Raw genomic sequence first — 23,206 nt, 5'->3', positions numbered from 1 at the left:
TGACCCGCAACTTCAGCAGCCAAATCCAAGTGCACATGCAAGCGATCCCAGAAAATGCGCTGGCTGCGCTGCCGTGGGGTGTTTACATAACTTGTGGCCCGATTAGCGAAGCCCGTGCGCCCCCGTTCCGTCAAAGGGATAATCCGCGAAAAGCCCGACGGCACAGTTTTCCGTTCGAGTGGTGGCGGCTGTGCGGTGTCATGTTTACACAGCAATTACTGTTTCCAGCCTAATTGAGATGAGAGTGCTTCTGCGCTTTTTGCTGTGTCGCCCCGGCCAAGATGCTTGCCTGCCGGCCTGCCGAGAGGGTGGAAAATTAAGTGTAAATATTTGTTTATCACACTCACCCACATCTCGTCGAAGAGTCGAAGCGTGCGTCCGCTGTTCCGCTGGGGAAGCGGATCTTAAAAAAATGACACTCCTGATGTTGGGCACGGGGGGTGGCGTGCCACGTGCTCGGGGTTATTTGTAAGGTTTGTCTAACTTTCTAGTTTGTAATTGATATTATAACACGAGAACGAAGGAAAAAAAAGAGCAAAATAAACCGTAACCCACGCGTGTGTGTGTGCCATCAGGGACAAGTCGAACCAGGCAGCAGGAATCAAGTGAAGGCAAATTCTCGGCCGGGCAACGCCGCCACGGAGGACACACAGGTTCACACTGAGGAAGTGAACCATAAAATTGAAACTTGATAGTTTTCCGATTCCGTGCGGTGTGGTAACCGTATTCCGATCGGTCGTCCCTCTGTGCAGGAATCGGGGGGCTTCCACATGTCTGGCACTCATTTGGCTTTGGCTAATCGATAAATGCACGTTTCTGTTTCTGTGATGATGTTCTGGGAGTCGCCGTTTGGTGTGAGGAAGCAGGAATGCGAGTTACATGTTACGCTCAGTGTTCGAATGGTTGGAGTGAGAGATATCGTCTAGCATTAGTTTTAAAAATACAATATTTTGATATTTTCTGTTCAAATGACTAAAGTTTCCTTCTGTCAATTTCATTACTTCATTACAGGAGTCAACCCACGGAAACAACGACGGGAGCGCACCACCTTCACCCGGGCCCAACTGGACGTCCTTGAGTCGCTGTTCGGCAAGACTCGCTACCCGGATATTTTCATGCGCGAGGAGGTTGCTCTGAAGATCAACTTACCAGAATCCCGAGTACAGGTTAGTGTTTCTTCTCTCCCCTTTCATCTTATATTGGATGAAAACTATCGTTTGCAATACAATGTACCGCCGCCCAAATTCAGTGGTCTTTCCTCGTTCAACTTTTCTATTGAGAACAGTATTTTTTGCAAGTATACATTTTCTTCACTTGCGACGGGGCTCTCGTAGCCTCACCAGAGAGGAAAATCGCCACTCGTCGTTACTGCCGCTGTTGTTGTTATTGCTAAAACGTTGTTTACTCAGCGACAAGTGTCGCCACTTTCCCGCAGGCCACAATGAAAACAAAAACCAAGCAAAGTGTCGGAAAAATCACCCAAAACCCGAGCGACGGCGGCGGCGATGGGAATTTTCCCGATGGCAAACATATGCGAAAACCGAGCGAACGACGTCGCCTGGCGTTTGATGAATCAAAAATTGATACTCTCGCCCGGAAAAACGTCGGTTTCGGTTCGGTTCGAGCGGAGCGGAGCCGGGGAAATAATGGGCGCGTGTGATGTTGATTCAATTTTAATTTTTAATCAATTTCTTGCTCCGCCCGCGGGTGCGCCACTGCTTGTGTGGGAGGATTTTTGCGCCCGGCGGTTTCTTTTTTCCTCGGCTTTCAGACCAGGCCAAAATTTCCCAGCGCTCGCTCGAGAGGATGCTCTCTCAAGAGAGAAGGAGGGTGAATAATAAAGTGATAATCGAGGATTTGTTATTCATGGGGAAAACGAGAACCGACTGGATGGAAGTTGGTTCTGGGGGAAAATTTCGGTCGGAAGACACGAGACACGGGCGGGTGTAGAATTTCACCGTTGGATGACAAGGGAAATTAAATTTCCTGAACGGTTGCTGACTGATAATTGGAAGACGCAGATTTGTGCTGGAGCGCTAAATTTTTGAAATTGCGAAGTTCGAAGTGGCTGGGAATTTTCTCAAATGTACAGTCTCGAAAAAATAAATAAAATTTTTCGCGTTGCATTCGAGGGTAGAAAAAATCCATTTTTTCAATCTATTATCAGGGAAAATTTCATCCCTACAATGGCGCGCACTTCAGTTATTTGTTAATACAACGAATTTAGCTAAGATTGTTGGCTAAAAACTGACGAATTCCGGCAAAAACTAATTTTGTGACCCATTTACAAAATAATTGCCATCCATGCATTAAGAGATACTACACTGAAGGTGCCGTATTGTGAGTTCTTTGATCTTCAAATTGTCGTCAATGACAGAATCTGAGTATCAGATACTTTGGAACATGCTATGAAAGTTATTCGGTTTCGACAATTCTGATTTCTGCAACGCCTTTTTTGCCCAAATGAGTTTTTGATTTTGGAAAATAAACCAGTCTCGTCGAAATTATATATCTGGTCAACGGTCAAATCATGATTCCCAGTTGTTGTAACTATCCATTATCCGAAAATCGGCCAGAAACTTTTCTTCACATACAATATTTGATGGTTTCGAATTCCGAACCTCTTTTTAAAATTATGGCACCACTGATCATAAACGACGCAGATACTCCATAATTAAAATATAGTTTTTTTGCATTATCAATTATTTTGAATACAAAAGAAATTCTATCTTCAGCAATAATATTTTCGATATGTCTTATATCGCTTGTTGAATTCACTACAGACTGGTTCACAATTTCGTTATTCTCCTTCGTCATTTTTGTGTTTGTTACCTCTAAATTGTAAATTTCTATTATTATAATTTTTTATGTTCAACTGTCGTTACGAAGAGAGAAATGCTGGATTCCTTACATAAAACTATCAAATTATATTACAATTAAAGGCAATGGACTTCTAATAGTCTTGAAACAAAAATAATAATAAATTTTGTAATAAATATAAAATACGGCTCGTTCATCCCCTAACACATTTTTCTTTAGATCAAAAAGTCTAGCGAAGTTTCGTCAAGCCTCGAATTAACAGATGACAACTCTTGAACTGGGGGTCTCCGTAGCCACATTGGTTGCGCGTTCGCTTAGTAAGCGATCGATCGTGAGTTCAAAACTCAGGGCCCTCATTGACCATCTTTGTGTTGTTACAGAATAGCTACGTCCACGCAACAATCATCAGCGATGGAGATCGATCCACGGTCGAAATAAGATCGATTTATCCATACAACTGCTCTGCTCTGCAAGACACATCGGGCTGCTGTTCTATAAATAACTCAACAATGATCAATCAACTGTCTCCGCTGTGCTACTGAGTGAATGTACCATATGTAATGGTATAGAAGAAATACTGGCGAATGGCAACTGTGTAATGTGCTAATTATAGATATGATAACCATGTGACATGTACACGATTAAAATTCGGCTCTGTTACAGCTAAAATGCTAATGAGCCTTAAATAAATAAATGGGATAAAAAAAAACTCTTGAACTCTTTTTATTATGTCATCGGCAGACAAGATATACCAATTGCATATCAACTGTCAAAGCTTACATTTACATTTACATTTACATTCTCACATTTTCACGCATCTGGTCAATATTTTTGATGATGGACGGAATCATATTATGCAGCACACTGAATTCATTAAAAAATGTTATGTTTCTAATACCCTTTTCGAACCCTTCGATTGTGTTCAACCAATTTTCAGCGTTAAAGGTGTTCTTGTATTTCGACTCATTAGGAACTGAAAACACCAAGTGAAACAAACAACAAGGCGTTAACCATTTAACAGTTACGTTAATTATACTTTCTTTTTAAAGTTTAAAGTTTTAAAGCATTTTGTGCAATTCCTCATTTGTGTCACTGTTTTCGTGCAATTTTGTTGTTTGTGCTATTGGTTTGTGTTATTCAAGTCCCGACTTCATGATAAAATCGCACAAAAAGAGACCCACAAACGAGGAATAGCACAAAAGGAGATCGCAACAAAACAGATGAAGAGTACAAAAAAATCTTTAATTGATTTGTTGATTGAAGTTGATTGAAGCTTTCCCTATCATTTATATTATTATACCTGCAAAAAAAAAGGAATTTGTTTTCGTAATTATTGATTGTTCGTGTTTTTTACTGTTTACATAGCTTTGGGATAGAGGACGCTATGTTCAGAGATGTGATTTTTATCTGTTTTGAGTTATGAATTTTCAAAGTTATCATGTTTTCAGTCAATACTGAAAAACGCTGCAAATCACATATCTGATTTTTGGATATGTTATGTAAAAAGACCTAAGCTTTCAAGAATAAAGATAACAAGTGTCGGATAATAATTTCATATTATAATGACGAGTTTCGTCAGAAGTATTTGAAAATAATGTATAAAAAGAAAAATTGTATAGCGGTCAATTAAAAGATCAATTATTGAATGGTTCTAGGATTTTACGAAAGATCGTGTTTAGTAAGAAAATATGAATGCTTTAATGAGTTCATATCAAACATCATCAGCCGAAACAAAGTTTGCCGGGTCAGCTAGTGTTATATAAAATTAATAAAATGTACATATATAATACTGCATATAGCGATATTACGAGGCTCGATGTACCGACGATAAAAAATATTGTTTTTCATGTTATACGATTTTAGATACACATGCTGCATTCTTTCAATGATATTTTATACGATTGCGATTTGATACGAATTTATATGCGACCTAGCAGGAGCAAAAGTTACACGATTTAATGTTTTTGAGTTGGCTTGTTTCACACTGAGCACCACGGGAACAACAGAGCGATCACGTCTTTTTTAAGAGTTATATTTTGGATCGGGTTTTTGCTTTACAAAATCTAGAAAAGCTCGTTATGAGCAACAGAATGAAACACAGAATGTTGAAATATACCGAGTCGACAGAGTCGTATCTAAATTAGGATTGGGCGATATTTAGAAAAAGATCGATCTTGACGAATTAATTTTCTAAACGGCGTAGGGATCGACTCACTGATTGAATCGGTTCTAAAGAATCGATCTTTGGAAAATCGCATGCCTTTTTCCATTTTTTTTACTTATTCCATATAAGTGTCGTCTTTTATTCAAACATGGAATAACCATTTCACATTTTTACTCAAACATCAATAGCATTTTATTTTGATTCTCAGCATGAAGGTTACATTTGAAAACCCAAAAAATTGTATTTTCCAGAGCACTTATATTGTGCCGTCTTGGTCACTTATTTTGTAATGACCAAACTTACAAAACTACTTCTTATAAATTTACGACCACTAATTTGACAACATTAAGAGGGATCCAATGTTTATTAAATTACTCATGTAAGTTTTGGTGAGATTAAAATCAATGTTCACTGAAAATAAAATTACGAAAAAAAAATTCTACGATTAAAAAGATCGGAGAGATTGAAAAGAAAAGATCGATTTTCCCGATTTTTAGGAGCACAAAAATCGGAGAGGAGAAGATCGAACTTCTGTATATCGATCCTAGATCGCCCAACCCTAATCTGAATATGTGCTCGCAACTAATACAGTATCTTGAAAGTTTCAAATAAGAACTTGTTTTAATTATCAGGTGTCGATTTTTAGACCTGGTCGCAATCTTCAAAAAAACTTATGCTGCACTGCCGTTGAGTTTAACTTTCATCAGCGCGCATTAATAACAAACACATATTCTCTCTTGGTACAAATGAACCCGGTGCCAAATTCAGATACTAAACATCGCTTCTCAGTTGTGCGATGCGCGCCTCATTTTACACACAAACACACACAACATATTATAGCACCCGTTTTGTCTTCGGTCGTTCTAAACAAAGGATAAAATCAACAGTGCGCCTCCATACCAACCGTATACGCTTTTGTAAAGAAAAATAACTCAACAAAGAAAGCAAACCAGATTCAAGTGTGGTGTAAAAGTAAAATACCGCGCAAGAAACCCGGTGCACAAACTGAGCTGACAACAAAACATTTGATCTGTGTTTCGGAGCGAGCTCATTCGGCAGAGCGCATGTGTACACAAGGTGTGGGAGCTCAACTGAGTGCAAAGAACTTATGACACATCAGCACCGCGTTGCATTCTAAAGACTGCCGGTCGACCACCAAAATTAGTTTTCGTTTATGTCGACCCCTGGAAAACCGAACTCGACCCCATTAAAAAATTACATTCAAAAAAAAAATATGAATAGCCCATACAATTACCAACAACGCACTTTTACAGAGAAAAAGTTCTTCTAACAAATTTTCATGTTTTCCTGGAAATAAAAATCTAATTCCAGTTTTGTTTATAATCAAGATAGCGACATAGTATACTCGACAAAGTTCTAGATCTTATTAAAATATGGATTTTTTGGTGTAAGTTCTCACGTTTGACATGTCAAAGTAGACAAAAAACTTACAGAACATGTAAATCGTGATAATTTACACACAAAAATGTTATGATAATGAGTAAAACGTCAATAGTAATTTTTCAAAGAAAACATTAGAAAGTTGTTGTGAGAAAAATTCTTTCCCTGTAGCAGTGCCCTTCTTTCGATGTATGGGTGTCTTGTTGGTAACTGTATGGGCTACTCATATAATTTTTGTTCAGAATTTTTAAAAACACGTTTTTGAGAAAAAAATAATTTTAATTTTCAAAATATTTTTTTTCAATGATTTTTTTCTTCAAAAATTTGTTTGATATTTTGTTATGAAAACTCAAAAAATAAAACGTAATCTGTTTTTTTTTTTGACACAAAGCTACATGCCAAAAGTCATTACCTACTTCCATATCGCTGCAAAAGGTCACAACCATATGATTATCTAACCGGTTCTAATTGCATCGAAAGTTTTGTCGCCTCACATCCAGCCATCGGCTGGTTCCATTTACAATGGTACGGTACACGACAGACAGGCAGCGCTGCATTTTTATCGACTACGTTTACGATAATTTTCCATAAAAGCAACGACGGCGTGCGAAACAAAATTGAATTGAAATCACACAAATATGAGCGGTCCATAACTTACCCCACCGCTCGTGTAGCTTCATGTGATCATTATTTCATTTCGTAGATATTAACATAACCATAAATATTCCGTTTATTAGTTTTTCTCTAGCATCAGAAGCTCGGTTGTCGGCGCCAAAACAAGCCAGGGCGCTTGCACCATCTGCCCCTGCGCCGCCATCGAACCAGTAACGGCTGTGTTTTCGCAACAGATCAGCCTGGAATTGATCGATCCCTATGTGTGTCCCCCGATAGGCTTCCTGGGACGATCATTACGGTAACCGTAATAATTGCATGGGCAAACACACACCGTCACTCCCGTCGCCGTGATCGTCGTAATACAACTGCGACTGCCAAGAGAAAAGGCGCAGGGATCAAAACAAACACGAGTGAGTTTGCGAAAAATTTAAGGGTCTTCCTTTCTCGCTTCATGTTCCGTGCCTTTATCTTCGCCTCGACAAACCTCGTGTGCTGGTAGCAACACAATTAGAAAGAAAGGTGATAATGGGCTGTCTCATTAAAGGCTTTCCGAGAATGTGTTCTTTCTGTTTTCTCTCCGTCGAGTCAGACCAAAGTGATTGATCATGTTTTGGTCAAATGTTGAACTTGCGCTTTTGTGTTTGAGTGCAGGGATTAGGGACAGATTGAGTTGTAATGTACTGGGCGAGATGTTTGTTTTTTTCGTCCGGAAGCTGACAGTTATTGTAATCATGCTGCGTCTGTTGCCCATCGTAGTTTGGTCAGCTGCGTGTCCATCCATTGACACTCTGTTCCTATTTTTGCCATTTGTTTGATTTCATTTTTCAATTGGTGTTCTCTCATTGTAGAGAAAAAAAAATTGAAAGAAACATAAGCCATTCAATGGTGTCCTTACACTCTCTCACAGCCAGCGATAACAGTTATTTGATGTTGCCCATCAACAACTATTAGCAGCTCCATTGAGACGTAATGCTGCTCGAAGCAGTCTCCTGGGGGAAGCTTCCACCCTCTGTGTCTGTGCTGCGAGCAACCGAATGCGAAAAACTCTCTGCAGGGAAGTCACTTCGGCGGAAAACTTCCAGCTGTGCGAGTAACCACAACGGGAAGCAAACGAGGGGACACCAAAAATGGAAAAGGTAATGATTTCGTAATCACGTTTTCATTACCCGAACAAATAATCCTTCACAAAAGCGGCCAAAAAAAAAAAACGCGCGGGGAAATCTGAATCCGCTCGGGGGTGGAAAAATGTAATAAAATCAAATGAATTGAAACAAATCACAATGCGGTGTGACGAGGGCTATGAAATGTACGTTTCGCTGTCTGGGGGAGGAAAGTTCTTCAAACCGAAGTGGGATCGACTGTGGGTATCGCTTTACAGCCAGAAGGTAGGAGGAAATGTGTAAAATAGCAAACAAGTGCTGGGAGGGAAAATATTGAATTACTTTCACGTACTTTTAAGAGTTCTTCAGACTCGACGGGAGTTGCGTATACTTTGAACTGCTCAGTTCATTGAATGCCAGTTCTTTAATTTTTCAGGCGCGTGGAATGTATTAAGTTAAAGTTTTTTTCCGGTAAAGTTAAAAAAACCTTTTCTGGAGCTCTTGTATTGATGATCACTTCAAGACTAAAACAAAATTGTCCTTAGACTCTAAAGTCAGCTAGTCCGCCCGCGCACTGTGTTTACCTTTCGGATGGTCTGATCTCTGTTCTTGAAATTGTGCTGACCGGCGGCTCGTGCATATCACTATTTCGCTGATGTATATTGTTTATGTTGGCGAGTTCGTTCTCACGATATCGGTTCTGGCTGTTACTAACTACTTGTTTATGTTTATGTTTTTAATATTTTATGTTTGTAATTTTCATACCGTTCGCAAAAATGTGTAAAAAAAAGTAGTTGATTATATTTAATACATTTTCTGATGTTTGATTTATGAATCTTGATTTCTTCCTAGTTCATCAATCACAAATGTTCCATATTCTTCTATTATTTTTACTGTTTTCAATCTTTGAGCTCGCTTTGAAATTTCATTTGTTTGCATAACTGTTTACTGGAAATTGTATGTAATTCGGCTCTTTTATTTTATTGTTTTTGTCTTTATATATATTTTTATAATTCTGTTTAAGTTATCTTGTCTTGGTTTTGCAAAGTCTCTGAATGAACAATAACCTCTGTTTAGACCTAGATATACATTTTACTGTATCGTTCGTAAGTCAATGAATTGTTGTATTTGTGTACAGCCAATTGAATCAAATCGTTCATTGAATGTTCTGGGTTAAACTTTCTGGTGCATCTCATAATTTCACGAATTGTTTCTGATTGATTTTCTGGACATCTTGGACATGGACTATTGCTCTCGATTTATTTGGTTTTATTTTGACGAATTTCGTCGACAACTTGTCTAACGATGAAAAGTATAGGAAATTTTGATTGAAAATTAAAAATTAAACGTGCGCGATTTCTCCTGGATAGTATGGTATTGGTGTTTCTACTGGCAATATTTTCTGTGGGTGTCTATAATTTTTCTATGATTTATAAGTTTCGCAATTTTTTATCTAACTTTTAGATTGTATATTCATTTGGAGAAATAGCAAATTTTAATTGGCACTTTTTTAAGCATAACTGTGATTTTTTGATATTATTGATTTGTTCATTCTCATCAATGATGTCTTCTACTATATTTTGGGCGAATCTTATTCCTACAGTATTTGGATGAAATTTTTCTACATATACGTCCTGTATAATGCCCATTATTGGTTATAATACACTTAAAATTAATTTTCAGCACACCTTTTGACATCCTGATTTATAATACAAAATGAGCTTAAAAATAACAAAAAATTTTGCTATCCTCTCATACAGCATTGGTGTAATATATACACCACAGCAATATAAGAGCAATATGAGTGAGCGAAACAAGAGACACATTGCAAATAAGCACACACGAGCAGCTATAGCATACTTTGCTACTTACACGGCCCAGACCGAAAAGGGTATATATTCACGTTTATGCTCTCCATTTTACTCTTGAAAACACTTTCCATGTATACTTTTGAGGTCCAACGAAAATAGCATTTTTCTCCGCCGGAGATGATAATTTTTTTCTGCCAACGCTAGTTTGGGTGTACCATTCATAATTTTTGATACTAAATATTCTTTTAATTTTTGTGTTAAATACTCTTTGGTGAAATAAGGTTCTGAAAATGTATGCCTTTGATATTTTCCTAAAAAATAATATTGAGTTGCTATATACAGTGTGGAAAATTCGTTTAAACGCAGTGCCTTATTTTAGTGCTTTAGTAACTCATCAAACAATAATTGATTCACAGCGATTGCAAATGTTGGCCTCTCCAAATCATAGTTTATTACAGTATTGCTCTATGTTCTTATTTGACTGAATAAGAAATATAAATAGGTTTTGAGAGAGGCTATTCGTTTAAACGTACTTAAGTATTCATCAATGAAAGCAATGATTCAGTTAACATTTTAGGGGAAAACAATAGTCAATATTTAGTGCGCTTTCCGTTCTTGTGAATAATTTTGAAAATTCTGTTCGGCGTGGAATTAACGAAATTTTCAAGCGTTGCAGCAGATGTTCACAGAGCTGGTTCTAGTTCCCGAATTGTTCCGTACTGCCTTCCCCCGCTGTACACACATCGTGCAAGAATTCCCCAAAGGTCTGAACTACGTGCTGGCCAGTCCAAGACCTTGATGTCTCGCTCCAAAAACCACTGCATACTTCATACATACTACACATTGTCTGGCTGCAAAGTGAAGTCTTCAGGCATAAAATCATCAATAAATGGTACCAGAACGTCTTCCAGTAATTCCACGTACTTTTTGAGTTCATCCTGGTTGAAATTGTAGCAAGAAGGGGTTTACAATGACGTGAAAATCCACCCCAAATCATGAGTGTTCCGTCTCCAAAGTTTCGGCTCAGTTTGACCTCGGGTTCCTTCCTCAAATCATGCCAGTAGTATGCACAAGAATCAGGGTCATTTAGATTTAATTTCTTTTCATCCGAAAATACAACGTTATCCCATTCATTTCGCCTTGCCATATGCTTTTTGGTGAAATTCAACCTGGCCTGAATAAGTGCTGAAGTAAGATTTGGTTCCTTTGCCTTTTTAGTGTCCTTGAAGTAACCATATCCCTTCAATATCTGTGCATTGCGCTTATTGGTAATCGAGAATCCAAGTTTCTTCTTAATTTTCGATGCATTGAGCTTTCCAGTTCCGGCCTGCTCCAGAATTTGATTCCTGTCACGATTGCTTATTTTCTTTTTTTTTTCTGTATTGTAGTGATTTTCAACACATTTTGGATGGTTCGTTACTTTTAACTTCCATTTTGGGAAGAATGTCGGGAGTGAGAATTGAACTCGTGACCTTGAGCGTGAGAGGTATGGATGTTACCACTACGCCAGATCGCCTCCTCCTTATTTTCTTCTTAACGCCATATTTTTCACATTTCGAACCGATATTTCGGATCTGTTTACTCTCCTTCCTATTTCCCGGTTGCTCATACCAGTTTTCTTCAGATCACGAACAACTAATTGTTCTGATTCAGTTAAAAATGTCTTTTTTATGGCACTTTTCATCTTAAATCAACAAATTACCAGCACGAACAAATGTTTTGCGTACTAACACAACAACCGAACTGAAATGACAGATTGCCAAGGTTTTAGGCGTCATAGGTGCGCCAGTCGCTTATATTCAATTGTGTGCGTTTGAACGAATTCCACTCCTCAAAACGAAATTTTCCCTCCTATTAAAGGTATAGGCAGGGGGGTCTTCGTAGCCACTTGGTTACGCGTTCGCTTACCAAGCGATCGATCGTGACTCAGGGCCCTCAATTGACCATCTTTGTGTTGTTATAGAATAACTACGTCCACGCAACCATCATCAGCGATGGAAATCGATCCACGGTCGAAATAAGATCGATGCATCCATACAACTGCTCTGCTCTGCAAGAAACATCGGGCTGCTGTTCTATAAATAACTCAACAATGATTAATATCAACTGTCTCCGCTGTCCGGTGTGCTGAACAATGGATGAACAGAAAGAATACCCTTACGCCTAAATGGCTACTACTGTGTAATTTACCATAATGTAGTGGAACAGAAAAAACTTAACGCCTAAATGGCTACCACTAACGACTGTGTAATTTACAATTTATAGAAACATAAACATATGCACATGTACACGATTAAAACCCCGGCTCTGTTACAGCTAAAATGCTAATGAGCCTAATAAATAAATAAATGAGATAAAAAAAAGGTATAGGCAGATTTCAAATTAAATGATTGTAGGTCTAAACTATACACCCGACGACCAATCAAACATAGTTGCGGAGACAAATTTATGCGAAGACCGTTCGCGAAGTTATCACCCATAACACGTTTAAAATACTTGGAGTGTTTTTGAGACCGAATGGCATACAAATTGTTATTAACTTCTAAAGTCAGCTAGTCCGCCCGCGCGCCATGTTTACCTTTTGGATGGTCTGATCTATGTTCTTGAATTCATGCTGACCGGCGGCTGACTTATATCGCTCATTCGATGATTAATATTGTTTATGTTGGCGAGCTCCGTTCTCACGATATCGGTTCTGGCTGTTGCTAACTTCTTGTTCGCTGAACGGATTATCACTAACTAATACTTACTTTTTAAATACTACTTATTAAATTTTACACATGAAAAATTAAAACTCAAACGCTATATTTAATTATATTTTTTTCATATCTCACTTACAGGTCTGGTTCAAAAACCGACGCGCCAAATGTCGCCAGCAGCTTCAGCATCAGACTTCCTCCAACCTCAACGGTAGTAAATCGTCCAGCGGAGCGTCCAGTTCGTCCACTAGGCAAACCGGTTCGTCATCTTCCTCGTCCTCGAATACCAACAACAACGCCACAGCCACCGGTGCCGCTAGTAATAAGAGCTCATCGATAGCTAACGCCAACAACAAACCAACGATTAAGCATACTCCGATGAACAACCAACACAGTAGCGGCCCGAGCGGAGCGCACGGCGCGGGCGGGGCGAACGGAAGCAATACTGGTGGAAGCAGCAATAATAACAGTACCCACAATGGTGCCGCCAGTTTAGGACTCTCCCACAGTAACGCATCGCCCATTCTGCCGATCACGCCGTCGACCTCGGTAAGTCCCCCGATTAATGTGATCTGCAAAAAGGAGCAGCCGTCTTTCCATCATTCCGCCGGTAATGATGCGATGAAAGTCTCCTCGGGCTACGATCTACTGAAGGATCCCGAGCTGAGTCTATCGCATCACTCGCCCTACGTGAACATCAACTCGCGGTTAGGTCAGTCGCTAGGTAGCGGTGGCGGCGGCGGCGTCGGCAACGGAGTAGTCAACGGACCTTCCGCTGGCAACTTGACGCCACTTGGGTCGAACTCTTCGATCATGACCACACCCTCACCTCCGATCACCCCCCAAACCTCACACAACCCGCTGTCGTATGTGCCAAACCACGAAACCTACAACTTCTGGCACAATCAGTACCAGCAATACCCGAACAACTACAACACACCGTCATACTACAGCCAGATGGATTACTTCCAGAACCAGAACCAGGGTAACTACAATATGGGTCACACAGGCTACACAACGTCCGCCAATTTTGGCCTCGCCTCAACTTCTGCCCTCACCGGCCCGATGGGGGGTCAAACCTTCAGCCCCAACAGTCTGGACTATATGAACCCACAGGACAAGTATGTAAATATGGTGTAAGACAAGTGAGATGCCAGTCATTGCTCATATCATAACACACGACAACGATCAGCGTTGGGGAGAACGGTCGGTTCCTTTTGTGATCTATTTCGTTGTAAAATCTACACCGTGACTCAGCTGATGAGATTTTACCAATGCTTACCATTTATTTCCCTACCGTCTCCCCATCGCGTTGCAGCCATTCCGTCACCATATCACCCTGAGCCCATCTTCTGGGCTCTGTCGTTCTGTCGTTTTATTGTTTGATGTTTCTGTTTTAACTTTTCGACGAAAAACCCCTCTAATTTATTCTTTAGATTGCCATAAGGAGAAAGAAGAAACGATAGGCCGCCGTTTCAGAATTTAAGCATATGTATAAAGTCAAAATAACAAATCAATCAAAATTGAGGAAGAATTGATATCAAATCATTCATATCAGTATTTTTGATAGGATCAAAATTTGTGTAAAGCGAACTTCATGCATCGTGATCCACCAACGCCAAACGTGTAACAAGAGAAAAAAACGAAACAAAAAAAAACTCTAGAAAGGTGTAAATCATTGTATGTGAGTAAAAAAGGTGTGATCGAAAGGCTCGAAATGTGTCGAACACCAGATGGATCATTGAACAAAAAAAAATATTAAAAACTCACACGTGTAAAATAGGGATAGTTATGTCAAATGAATGCAGAGAATCTGTGCAATTTACCTTCGGAAAAAAAAACGAACGAACGGAGATTAGGCGAGATGTGGAATTCGTGCTGAGTTTTCTGCATTTGTTTCCCTCCCTCCTTGCGTCTAGCCGAAATACTTAAGCTAGACTTGAATCGTTTTTTTTAATGTTTAAAACCGGAAAAAGTTATCTTTTCCAGAGCTGTATTCTTTCGAGTGAAGAAAAATCCTTTTAACTCAATACGAATGAGGTGAAGCAAAGAGTAGCGAACGCGATAGATTAGGTATACATAAGATAAAATTATTAAATGAATTACAAGACAGTTTAAAAGCTATATAGTTGTACGTGGATCGCTGATCCCAGAGATAATGTAAGGCAAATGCGTCCTCCCGGCCCATGGGGAGGGCGCCGACAACAGCTTAGGTACGAAACAGTCGCAAAACCCTATGGAAATCGTATGAAATTAAAGAGCAAAAACGTGGGAACTCCCAATTGTAAATAGTAAAACGATTTATTATATAATTACATTATCTCAAAAAATAAAAAAATATATATGAAACTATATTGAAATGCATTTCGTCGTTCTTCTCCGAAAACACCTAACACCGATAAAATTTGAAGGTTCTAACGCTGTCATTTATGATTATTTTCGGTTGGAATCAATGTGCTTTGATGGCACTATGAAAAGTAAGTATAAATAAGTTTAACGAAGCAATGTCGGAAGTTTTTTCCCCCAATTTTCCAAAAATATTAAATTCAGAGCACTAAGTCCTCCTGGTGAATCGATCGGACAGATTTCAAAAGGGACCCGTGAGAAGTGAACTTCCGTTTCTTTGTTGTTTATTTTATAGAGTTTTCAAACTCAAAAGTTCATTCGTTTCCGTGAAAAATAGTTCGAATGTAGGTGTCGGGAGGATGTTTACCGCTTTTGACGCAGGATTACGTCTTTCAGTAAGTGTTCCACAAATCAGAAAATGATGATTTTAGGAAATAAAGTTAACGTTTATGACTACTCTAGGATTTGTTTGATTTTTTTTTCTCTATTATAGTGACATTGAACACAATTTCGGCCGGTTCGTCACTTTTTACTTCCATTTTTTGGAAGAATGTCGGGAGTGAGAATTGAGAATTGAGAATCTGTAATCTGTATCTGCAGATTCTTGGTTTCAAAAAGTCTGAAAAATCTGTATAAATACAGATTTTATCTACAGAATACTACAGAACCTTGATCACGGTTACGATATCTACAGAATAATCTGTATTTATACAGATTTTTCAGACTTTTTTAAACCAAGAATCTGTATATACAGATTTTTTGGGTTTTCATACAGATTTACAGATTTTTCAAAATAACGATTCAATAATACAGGGAAACTTCGATACAACGTACCCTCGTTATAACGTACCCTCGATATAACATCACTCGATATAACGTACATTTTAAGAACAATAAATTATCTGTATTTTGATGCTAAAGCTTGTGTTGTAACTTTAACCAATCCCGAAATACAACTGTTTTGTGATTCTAGATTCTAAATGAATCAAACTTCAATCAACAGAACGAAGGGAAGCGTCACGAGAAAATTTAGCTTCGTCTTCTTATCGATTTTATTCATCAACCTTACTCAAACAGCAATACAATGAAGTAATATAAGCTACGTTTCAGAGATCTTTATTATGCTTCGATATAACGTACAGTTCGATACAACGTACAGTTTTGAAAGTAAAATGTACGTTATATCGAAGTTACCCTGTAGTCATCAACATCGTCAAATTCATAATAACTATGCTCATCAATGACACTAAAGCTAAGATTATGATTCAAGATAGAACCTATAAATTTAATCCTTTGCGGTAGTATTGAATTTCGACATGTGCGTCGCATTTTTTACATGATAATTTTGATGTATAATTTTGTGAGATTATGAAATATGAACAACATTCCTTTTTTTTTTGGTAATTTCTGATAAGTATTTACTAAACAATGTTTTTATGTTTATGTTCATTAAATAGTTGCTATAATTCTTTTGGCGTCTTTCGACTTTTATCTTTTTGTTTTAACATACAGAACAATGCTCTTTACATATACACAGTGTCGCAATACATGGAGTTTTCCATTAATCCTTTCCTCAAGTATGATGGCAACTTTTGTTTATACTGAGTACCGTTATTTATTGTTCATAGTGGCACCCTTTTTGTTTTGTGAATAAGTGAATAAGACTATAAAATTCATTTAGAAAAAGTTCGAACTGATACATTGTTGTAAACATTATTATTAGTATACTTCTTTGCTGTGGTGGCTGAAAGTAGACAAACGACAAAAATGTTGGTACAGATTTCATTACAGATTTTCTGAGGAGAGACACAGATAAACTGTGTCTCTGTGTCATAACTTGAGAACTAAGCAAAAAAATGGAATTAAGCTTAGCATATAGATGTTTTAGGGATCGATAAACATTTCTATGGTGGATCGACACTCCTCACAAGCGGAGGCTACCATACAAATGAAACTCAAATTTCTTCATAACTCGAGAACTAATCAATCAAATGGAGCCAAAATAGCCAAGCTGATGAGAGCAAAACTCAAGAAAGGAATTGCCCGATTTAGAACTGTCTTTATTCTATCATATTATTTGTATCAAACATTTGTTCCATGTAACGGGTAAACATGTTATTTGCAATGGTTGAGAAATCTAGAACGAGAATTGTGTCTGGAAATAATCTGTTATTATAACGACGAGTTTTGGTAGAAGTACTAGGAATATATATATATATATATATATATATATATATATATATATATATATATATATATATATATATATATATATATATATATATATATATATATATATATATATATATATATATATATATATATATATATTAGTAAAAGGTAAGTTTAAAGGGTAGATTGGAAAATCAATCAATGGCATTTAGTTGCAAGGTTGAATAAAAACACACTGTCGAGTAAGCTCCTGGCGTATTTTCGCACCTTCCCATCCAACATATCCACCTCACTCATACCAGTGTATAGTATAGTATGACACTGCTTCTCCGAGAAGATTTACCAAAGGTCACCTTTAAAATATATTCTACAAGAACAACAATTTCGCGTGCTTCTTGCAAACGTGCGGCAAATTGATTATAATTATTATACAAGCTAACTTGTTGAATAAATTTTTGCTAACTAATACTATAACTAATTGTACTATTTAATGATCCATCTAAAAACTAAAATATGAAATATTCAAAGTCAGTTAACTAATTGAAAGTATTATACAGTGCTCGCTCTAGAATACCTAGCGAATTTGTTCTAACATGAAATCTACCTACATCCTACTCGGATATTGCTCCGTTTTATCGATGTAGAATCCACATAAAACGCAAATAATGACGACATCATATTTTGTTTACCAATATTAATATACACTCTGTCCAACTTCTATAAGACCACCCTGATTCTATTTCGTTGCAACATAAACAGTTGAAATTTCAACTGTATCTTCATTCATACATTGTTGAATGCTTAGAATAAAGTACATTTAACGTCAATTTCGATCAAAAGAGTTATATGTTTATTTATTGTGCTTAAATATGATAATTTCAGCTGTCCAGTTTCTATAAGACCACTTCAAAATTCATAAGTATTATCAATGAAAAATTCAAAACGATCGGCTGATTTACAAGTCAATATTGGCCATATTTATTTGCAAATGCGATTTTGAGGTATTCGAACCTGTTCTAGTTATTTCCCGCTTATCCTGGTCAGAAAGCTTCGATTTACGTGGAGCTTCTTACCGTATCCTTGAGGTTTCGCCAAATAATTGAGCACTACTTGGTGGGATCGCCCAATCCTACGAGAAATTTCTCTGATACCAACATTCTATTGGTGAAATGCATCGATTTGTCTTTCTTCTCTCTCCGTGAGCAGTTTTACCTTCGGCATTTTTCAGATTTATAGATCAAAACAACTAAAACAACGGAAAATGTAACTGGTCTTATAGAAACTTGACAGTTAAAAAATACGAAAACATTCGTTTACGCTCAGCGATTGCACCTACACATATGAAAATAATGCAGTGTATGGTAGTCCCCAATAGCTACACACTAGAATATAAATTGAAGCATTGTTTGTTCACAATGACACAAAGCAGCAAGACCTGGTATTATAGAAGTTGGACAGAGTGTACATCGCCTACCACTCCATCTCGATATGTATCTTATTGCTTCCATCTGTTTCTCCATCTTAGCTAGAAACGAAAACATGATTGAATTTCTCTCCTTCTACCACTCACCAGTCTGAGAATTTGATTGATTTCATTCTTCTGTCCAGCGAATCTTCTATGGCAGGATCGCCAATGTGATAATCCGACAAAAACAACACACAACACTATCAATTGCCTAAAACCCGATATTCATTTCTTTCTTAATGTAGTAATCAACACACTCGAACTGTCATTCCAACTACACGCTAAATCTAGGATACCACAGAAAGCATCTGGAATAGCAAAGTTTTAGAGCCCCGCAGACTGCAGACTGATTTGTCGACCGATAGTTTGGTCGGCTTCTTAATCAGTACGGAGAGGTATGCATGTGTGCACATTACGCCGATTCAGATTCAGGTTTTTGTTGGAAAAGTTGGAAAAGTCTGTAGTATGCGGGGGCACTTAAAAGGATGAAATTTTCAAGTGCCAAAAAAAGCAGACGAAAGATTATGGAACAAAACAGCACATACTACAAAAAAAAAGTCCAGGGGTTTTTTCAACAGATGGCGCCACTAAAAAATCAACAAGATTCATTTCGAGAGATTCATCTGTCACTAGCTTATGCGTGAAATTTCGTGACATTTCGTTCATTTGTTCACAAACTACAGTTGTTGAAGTATCACTTCCTGAGCATTCGTATCTTCTTCTATATATATAAAAATGGATTTCTGTCTGTCTGTCTGTCTGTCTGATTCTTATGGACGCGGAAACTACTGAACCGATCAACATGAAAATTGGTATGTAGGGGTTTTTGAGCCCGGGGATGGTTTTCATGATAGTTTGGGACCCCTCCCCCTCTCTAAGGGGGGGCTGCCATACAAATGAAACACAAATTTCTGCATTACTCGAGAATTATCCAAGTAAATGAAATCAAATTAGGCATATTGAGGTTCCAGGGTGCAATCAATGTTTCTATGATGGTTAGACTCTCCATCCCCCTCTCAAAGGGTGGGCTGCCATACAAATGAAACACAAATTTCTGCATAACTCGAGAACTAATCAAGCGAATGCTATTGGACCCATGAACTTGCTCATAGAAAGAAAACGTGAATGTTTGAAGGTATTGATAACAAAAAAAAACAAATTTTTGGCGGGACGAAGTTTGCCGGGTCAGCTAGTAGAAAATAAAAAAAGAGGAATATTGTATTTTGATCAAACATTGTTTTTTTTAAGGGAAAACCTCCTGAACAATCACAATCGCACGGTTCACCGGTAGTTTAGTTTAAAATGGGCCGTACAAGTACCGCAGATGCACCTCGCTCTGGAAGGCCAAAAGAGGCTACGAATCCAGAAATCCTAAAACAAGTGCATCGAATCGTTTTGAACGATCGTAAAGCGAAGTTACGCGAGTTAACTGAGGCCGTAGGCTAGGGTGCCAATAAAAATAGTTATCTCGATTTTTCATTCGGGACTTGCTGCGTAATGTTGATTTGCACGATAATATACCCTATGCAAAATATTAGCTCATTCGGACTTCATTTACTAGTGTCGCAGACGTTAAAATTTGAGTTTTTTGAAAATCGAAAAATCACCGAAAATCGGGGTTTTCAAAAAATATTTTTGATGTCAAATGTCTTAAAATTTCCTCACTGGTCAAGTTTTCTGCCATCTCGAAAAAAAAATTGTAAATTATAAAAATTAAGTTTTTAATTTTTTTTTAAAACAGTTTTTTCAGATAGCTGTAATTGTTGACCAGTGATGCAATTTTAAGACATTTGGCATCAAAAATGTTTTTTGAAAGCCCCAATTTTCGGTGATTTTTCGATTTTCAAAAAACTCAAATTTTAACGTCTGCGACACTAGTAAATGAAGTCCGAATGAGCTAATATTTTGCATAGGGTATATTATCGTGCAAATCAACATTACGCAGCAAGTCCCGAATGAAAAATCGAGATAACTATTTTTTATTGGCACCCAAATTCATATGGCAGTAGATCTCGACGTTTCATGCAATTTTAAGACATTTGGCATCAACATTTTTTTTTCGAAAACCCAGAACTCCTTTACGCTCCCCTTGGGTGATTTTGAGATTTTCAAAAAACTCAAACTTTGACCGCTTTGTACCACCTTCCCTTAAGTCCGATTGAGCTAATATTTGGCATAGGGTATTTTTTCAGGGTGGCTGGCCGGGTAAGGGAGTAAAAAGTGCCCCCAAACCAAATCACAAATATTGGCAAATATTGTATAGGATATTAAATAAGAAATTTTGGCGGTTTCTTTGAACCCCTATGTGGTGAAATCTATAGTGAAAAACGTACTTTTTCGTTTATTTCACGCCATCCTCAAAAGCTTCGAGATAAACATTTGAAAAAAAAAACTGAATGTGCATCTTACTACGGTTTTTTTTTTTTTTTTTGGCAGACTTATCTCACTTCTTAACTAGGCGAACCTAGCCAGAATTTTCACCTGCCCCCGGGCTTCTGAATGACAAAGGGGGACTAGGCTCTGCGGAATGCACGTATCTGCATGCTCGTGCTGTTTCAGTCCTGTCCTGTTTTTTTTTTAATAGACTTATCTCACTTCTTAACTAGGCGAACCTAGCCAGAATTTTCACCTGCCCCCGGGCTTCTGAATGCCAAAGGGGGACTAGGCTCTGCGGAATGCACGTATCTGCATGCTCGTGCTGTTTTAGTCCTGACCGAGGAATTGTCGGACAATCGCGCAGGTGCTAAGGATGACCGACTTTTGGATGCCGGCCAATTCCTTCTCGCTGTTCAACACCTTTAGCGCTTCCAGAAGTGTCTTCGGGATAATTCCAGTTCCAGAGAGAACGACTGGAACAATTCTTGGGACCTCCCTTAGCCCCCACAGTTCCTTGAGCTCCACGGCCAATGGTCGGTACTTGCAGATTTTGCGACCGTGGGTCTCCTCCAGATTCTGGTTCAGTGGAATAGCGACATCGATGATGGTGACTTTGCGGTCGCTCTTGTCGTAAACCATTATATCTGGGCGGTTGTGGTGGATCGAGAGGTCGGTCAGAACAGTGCGATCCCAGTACAGCTTGAAACGGTCATTTTCCAGGACAGGTGCAGGCAGGTACCGGTAGTTTGGTACGTTGTCTTCCAGTAGAGCACATTGGAGCGCCAGTTGTCGATGAACAATACGGGCCACGTTGTTGTGGCGCTCGGTGTAGGCTGCGTTGGCCAAAACGGGACAGCCTCCCATAATGTGCTCTATGTTTTCACCTGGTTGATGGCACATCCGGCAAATGTCATCAACGTCTTGATGCCAGACGTACCGCCTGCAGTTTCTCGTCGGCATTATCCTGTCCTGGATGGCTATCATGTCGGCTTCTACTACTGAAGAGAGTTCACCACGCGTTAGCCACAGATTAGATGCGGCCTTGTCGACGTGTGGCCGGTCCAGTTGATGGGGGTGGGCACCATGCACTGCCTTCTGCTTCCAAGCTGCAATCTTCTCCTCCACTGTCTGCAGATTGCAGTTGAGTTGGTACTCCGCTTGCGCCAAGTGCAGAGCGCTGTATCCTCTGTCAGCGGCGCAGACAGCCCGGTATAGCGCGTTTTGGTTGGCGCGTTCTGCGAAGTACTCGCGCAGTTGTCGTACCTGGGCAACACACAGTGCAGAAATGTCGACGATTCCAAGTCCCCCTTCTTTGCGTGGTAGTGAAACTCTCTCCAGTGCCGATTGAGGATGGTGCATTCCGGCCTCTTTGAATGCTTTCCTCATCCTCCTCTCAAGGTCCTCTAGGTCAGTTTTGCTCCATTTGACTACACCAAAACTGAAGGTCAGCAGGGGAACCGCGAATGTGTTGATCGCGCGTACCTTGTTCCCCGCGTTGAGGAAAGTCCTCAGGACACAGTTCACTCGACTCAAGAACTTGTCTCGCAGCTCCGTCTTGATGTCGGAGTGGCGAATCCCGGTGAGCTGTCGGAATCCAAGATATTTATAGGATTCGCCACGAACCATGTCTCTTATAAACTCGCCGTCATAGACCTCGTAGCCTCCGGATTCGGTAAGTTGTCCTTTCAGCAGGTGGACACAGCGACACTTGTCGAGGCCGAACTCCATACAGATGTCCCTGCTTATGTCTTCGACAACCCGGATAGCTACACCTAGACGCAGACGTGAATCAGCGTAGACCTTGAGATCGTCCATGTAAAAGGTATGGGTCACTTCTTCGTGGGCGCCGTCGCCATACCTTATTTTATAGCCATGACCGTTTCTATTGAGCGTCCTACTGAGGGGGTTCAGTGCCAGACAAAACCAAAGCGGGCTGAAAGAGTCGCCTTGGAATATCCCCCTCTTTATCTGCAGCGTTCTAGACTGCAACACATTTTCCCCATCACTAAGGTGCAGAGACGTGCTCCACTGCCTCATCGCATGCTGCAGGAACCTAACGACGACGGGATCAATTTTGTAGAGCTCCAATACCCGGACGAGAAACGAGTGAGGTATGGAGTCATAAGCCTTCCTGTAATCGATATAGGCCATGCTTAGGTTCCGCTGATTATAAACCGCCTGGCCGACTATGGTTGCGTCGATGATGGCCTGGTCTTTGCAGCCATGCGTATTTTTTC

The 23,206-nt window shown here is 39.1% G+C and overlaps 1 protein-coding gene across 2 annotated transcripts in view; it reads left to right on the top strand.

Annotated features, from left to right (window-relative positions):
- The window catches only part of LOC129762142 (homeotic protein ocelliless), an 80,980-nt gene extending 66,016 nt beyond the window's left edge, over positions 1 to 14,964 (top strand). For both annotated transcript variants that reach the window (XM_055760136.1, XM_055760135.1), the window contains exons 3-4: positions 1,012 to 1,166; positions 12,752 to 14,964. In XM_055760136.1, the coding sequence (XP_055616111.1) occupies positions 1,012 to 1,166; positions 12,752 to 13,750 (1,154 nt within the window). In that variant the 3' untranslated portion in view covers positions 13,751 to 14,964. The remainder of the gene's footprint in view (positions 1 to 1,011; positions 1,167 to 12,751) is intronic.
- The last annotated feature ends 8,242 nt before the right edge of the window (positions 14,965 to 23,206 follow it).

This window comes from Toxorhynchites rutilus, chromosome 1 (genome assembly GCF_029784135.1).
Source record: "Toxorhynchites rutilus septentrionalis strain SRP chromosome 1, ASM2978413v1, whole genome shotgun sequence".
NCBI lineage: Eukaryota > Metazoa > Arthropoda > Insecta > Diptera > Culicidae > Toxorhynchites > Toxorhynchites rutilus.
The sequence above is the reverse complement of the archived record's forward strand: the minus strand, read 5'-3'. Positions and strand labels throughout refer to the sequence as shown.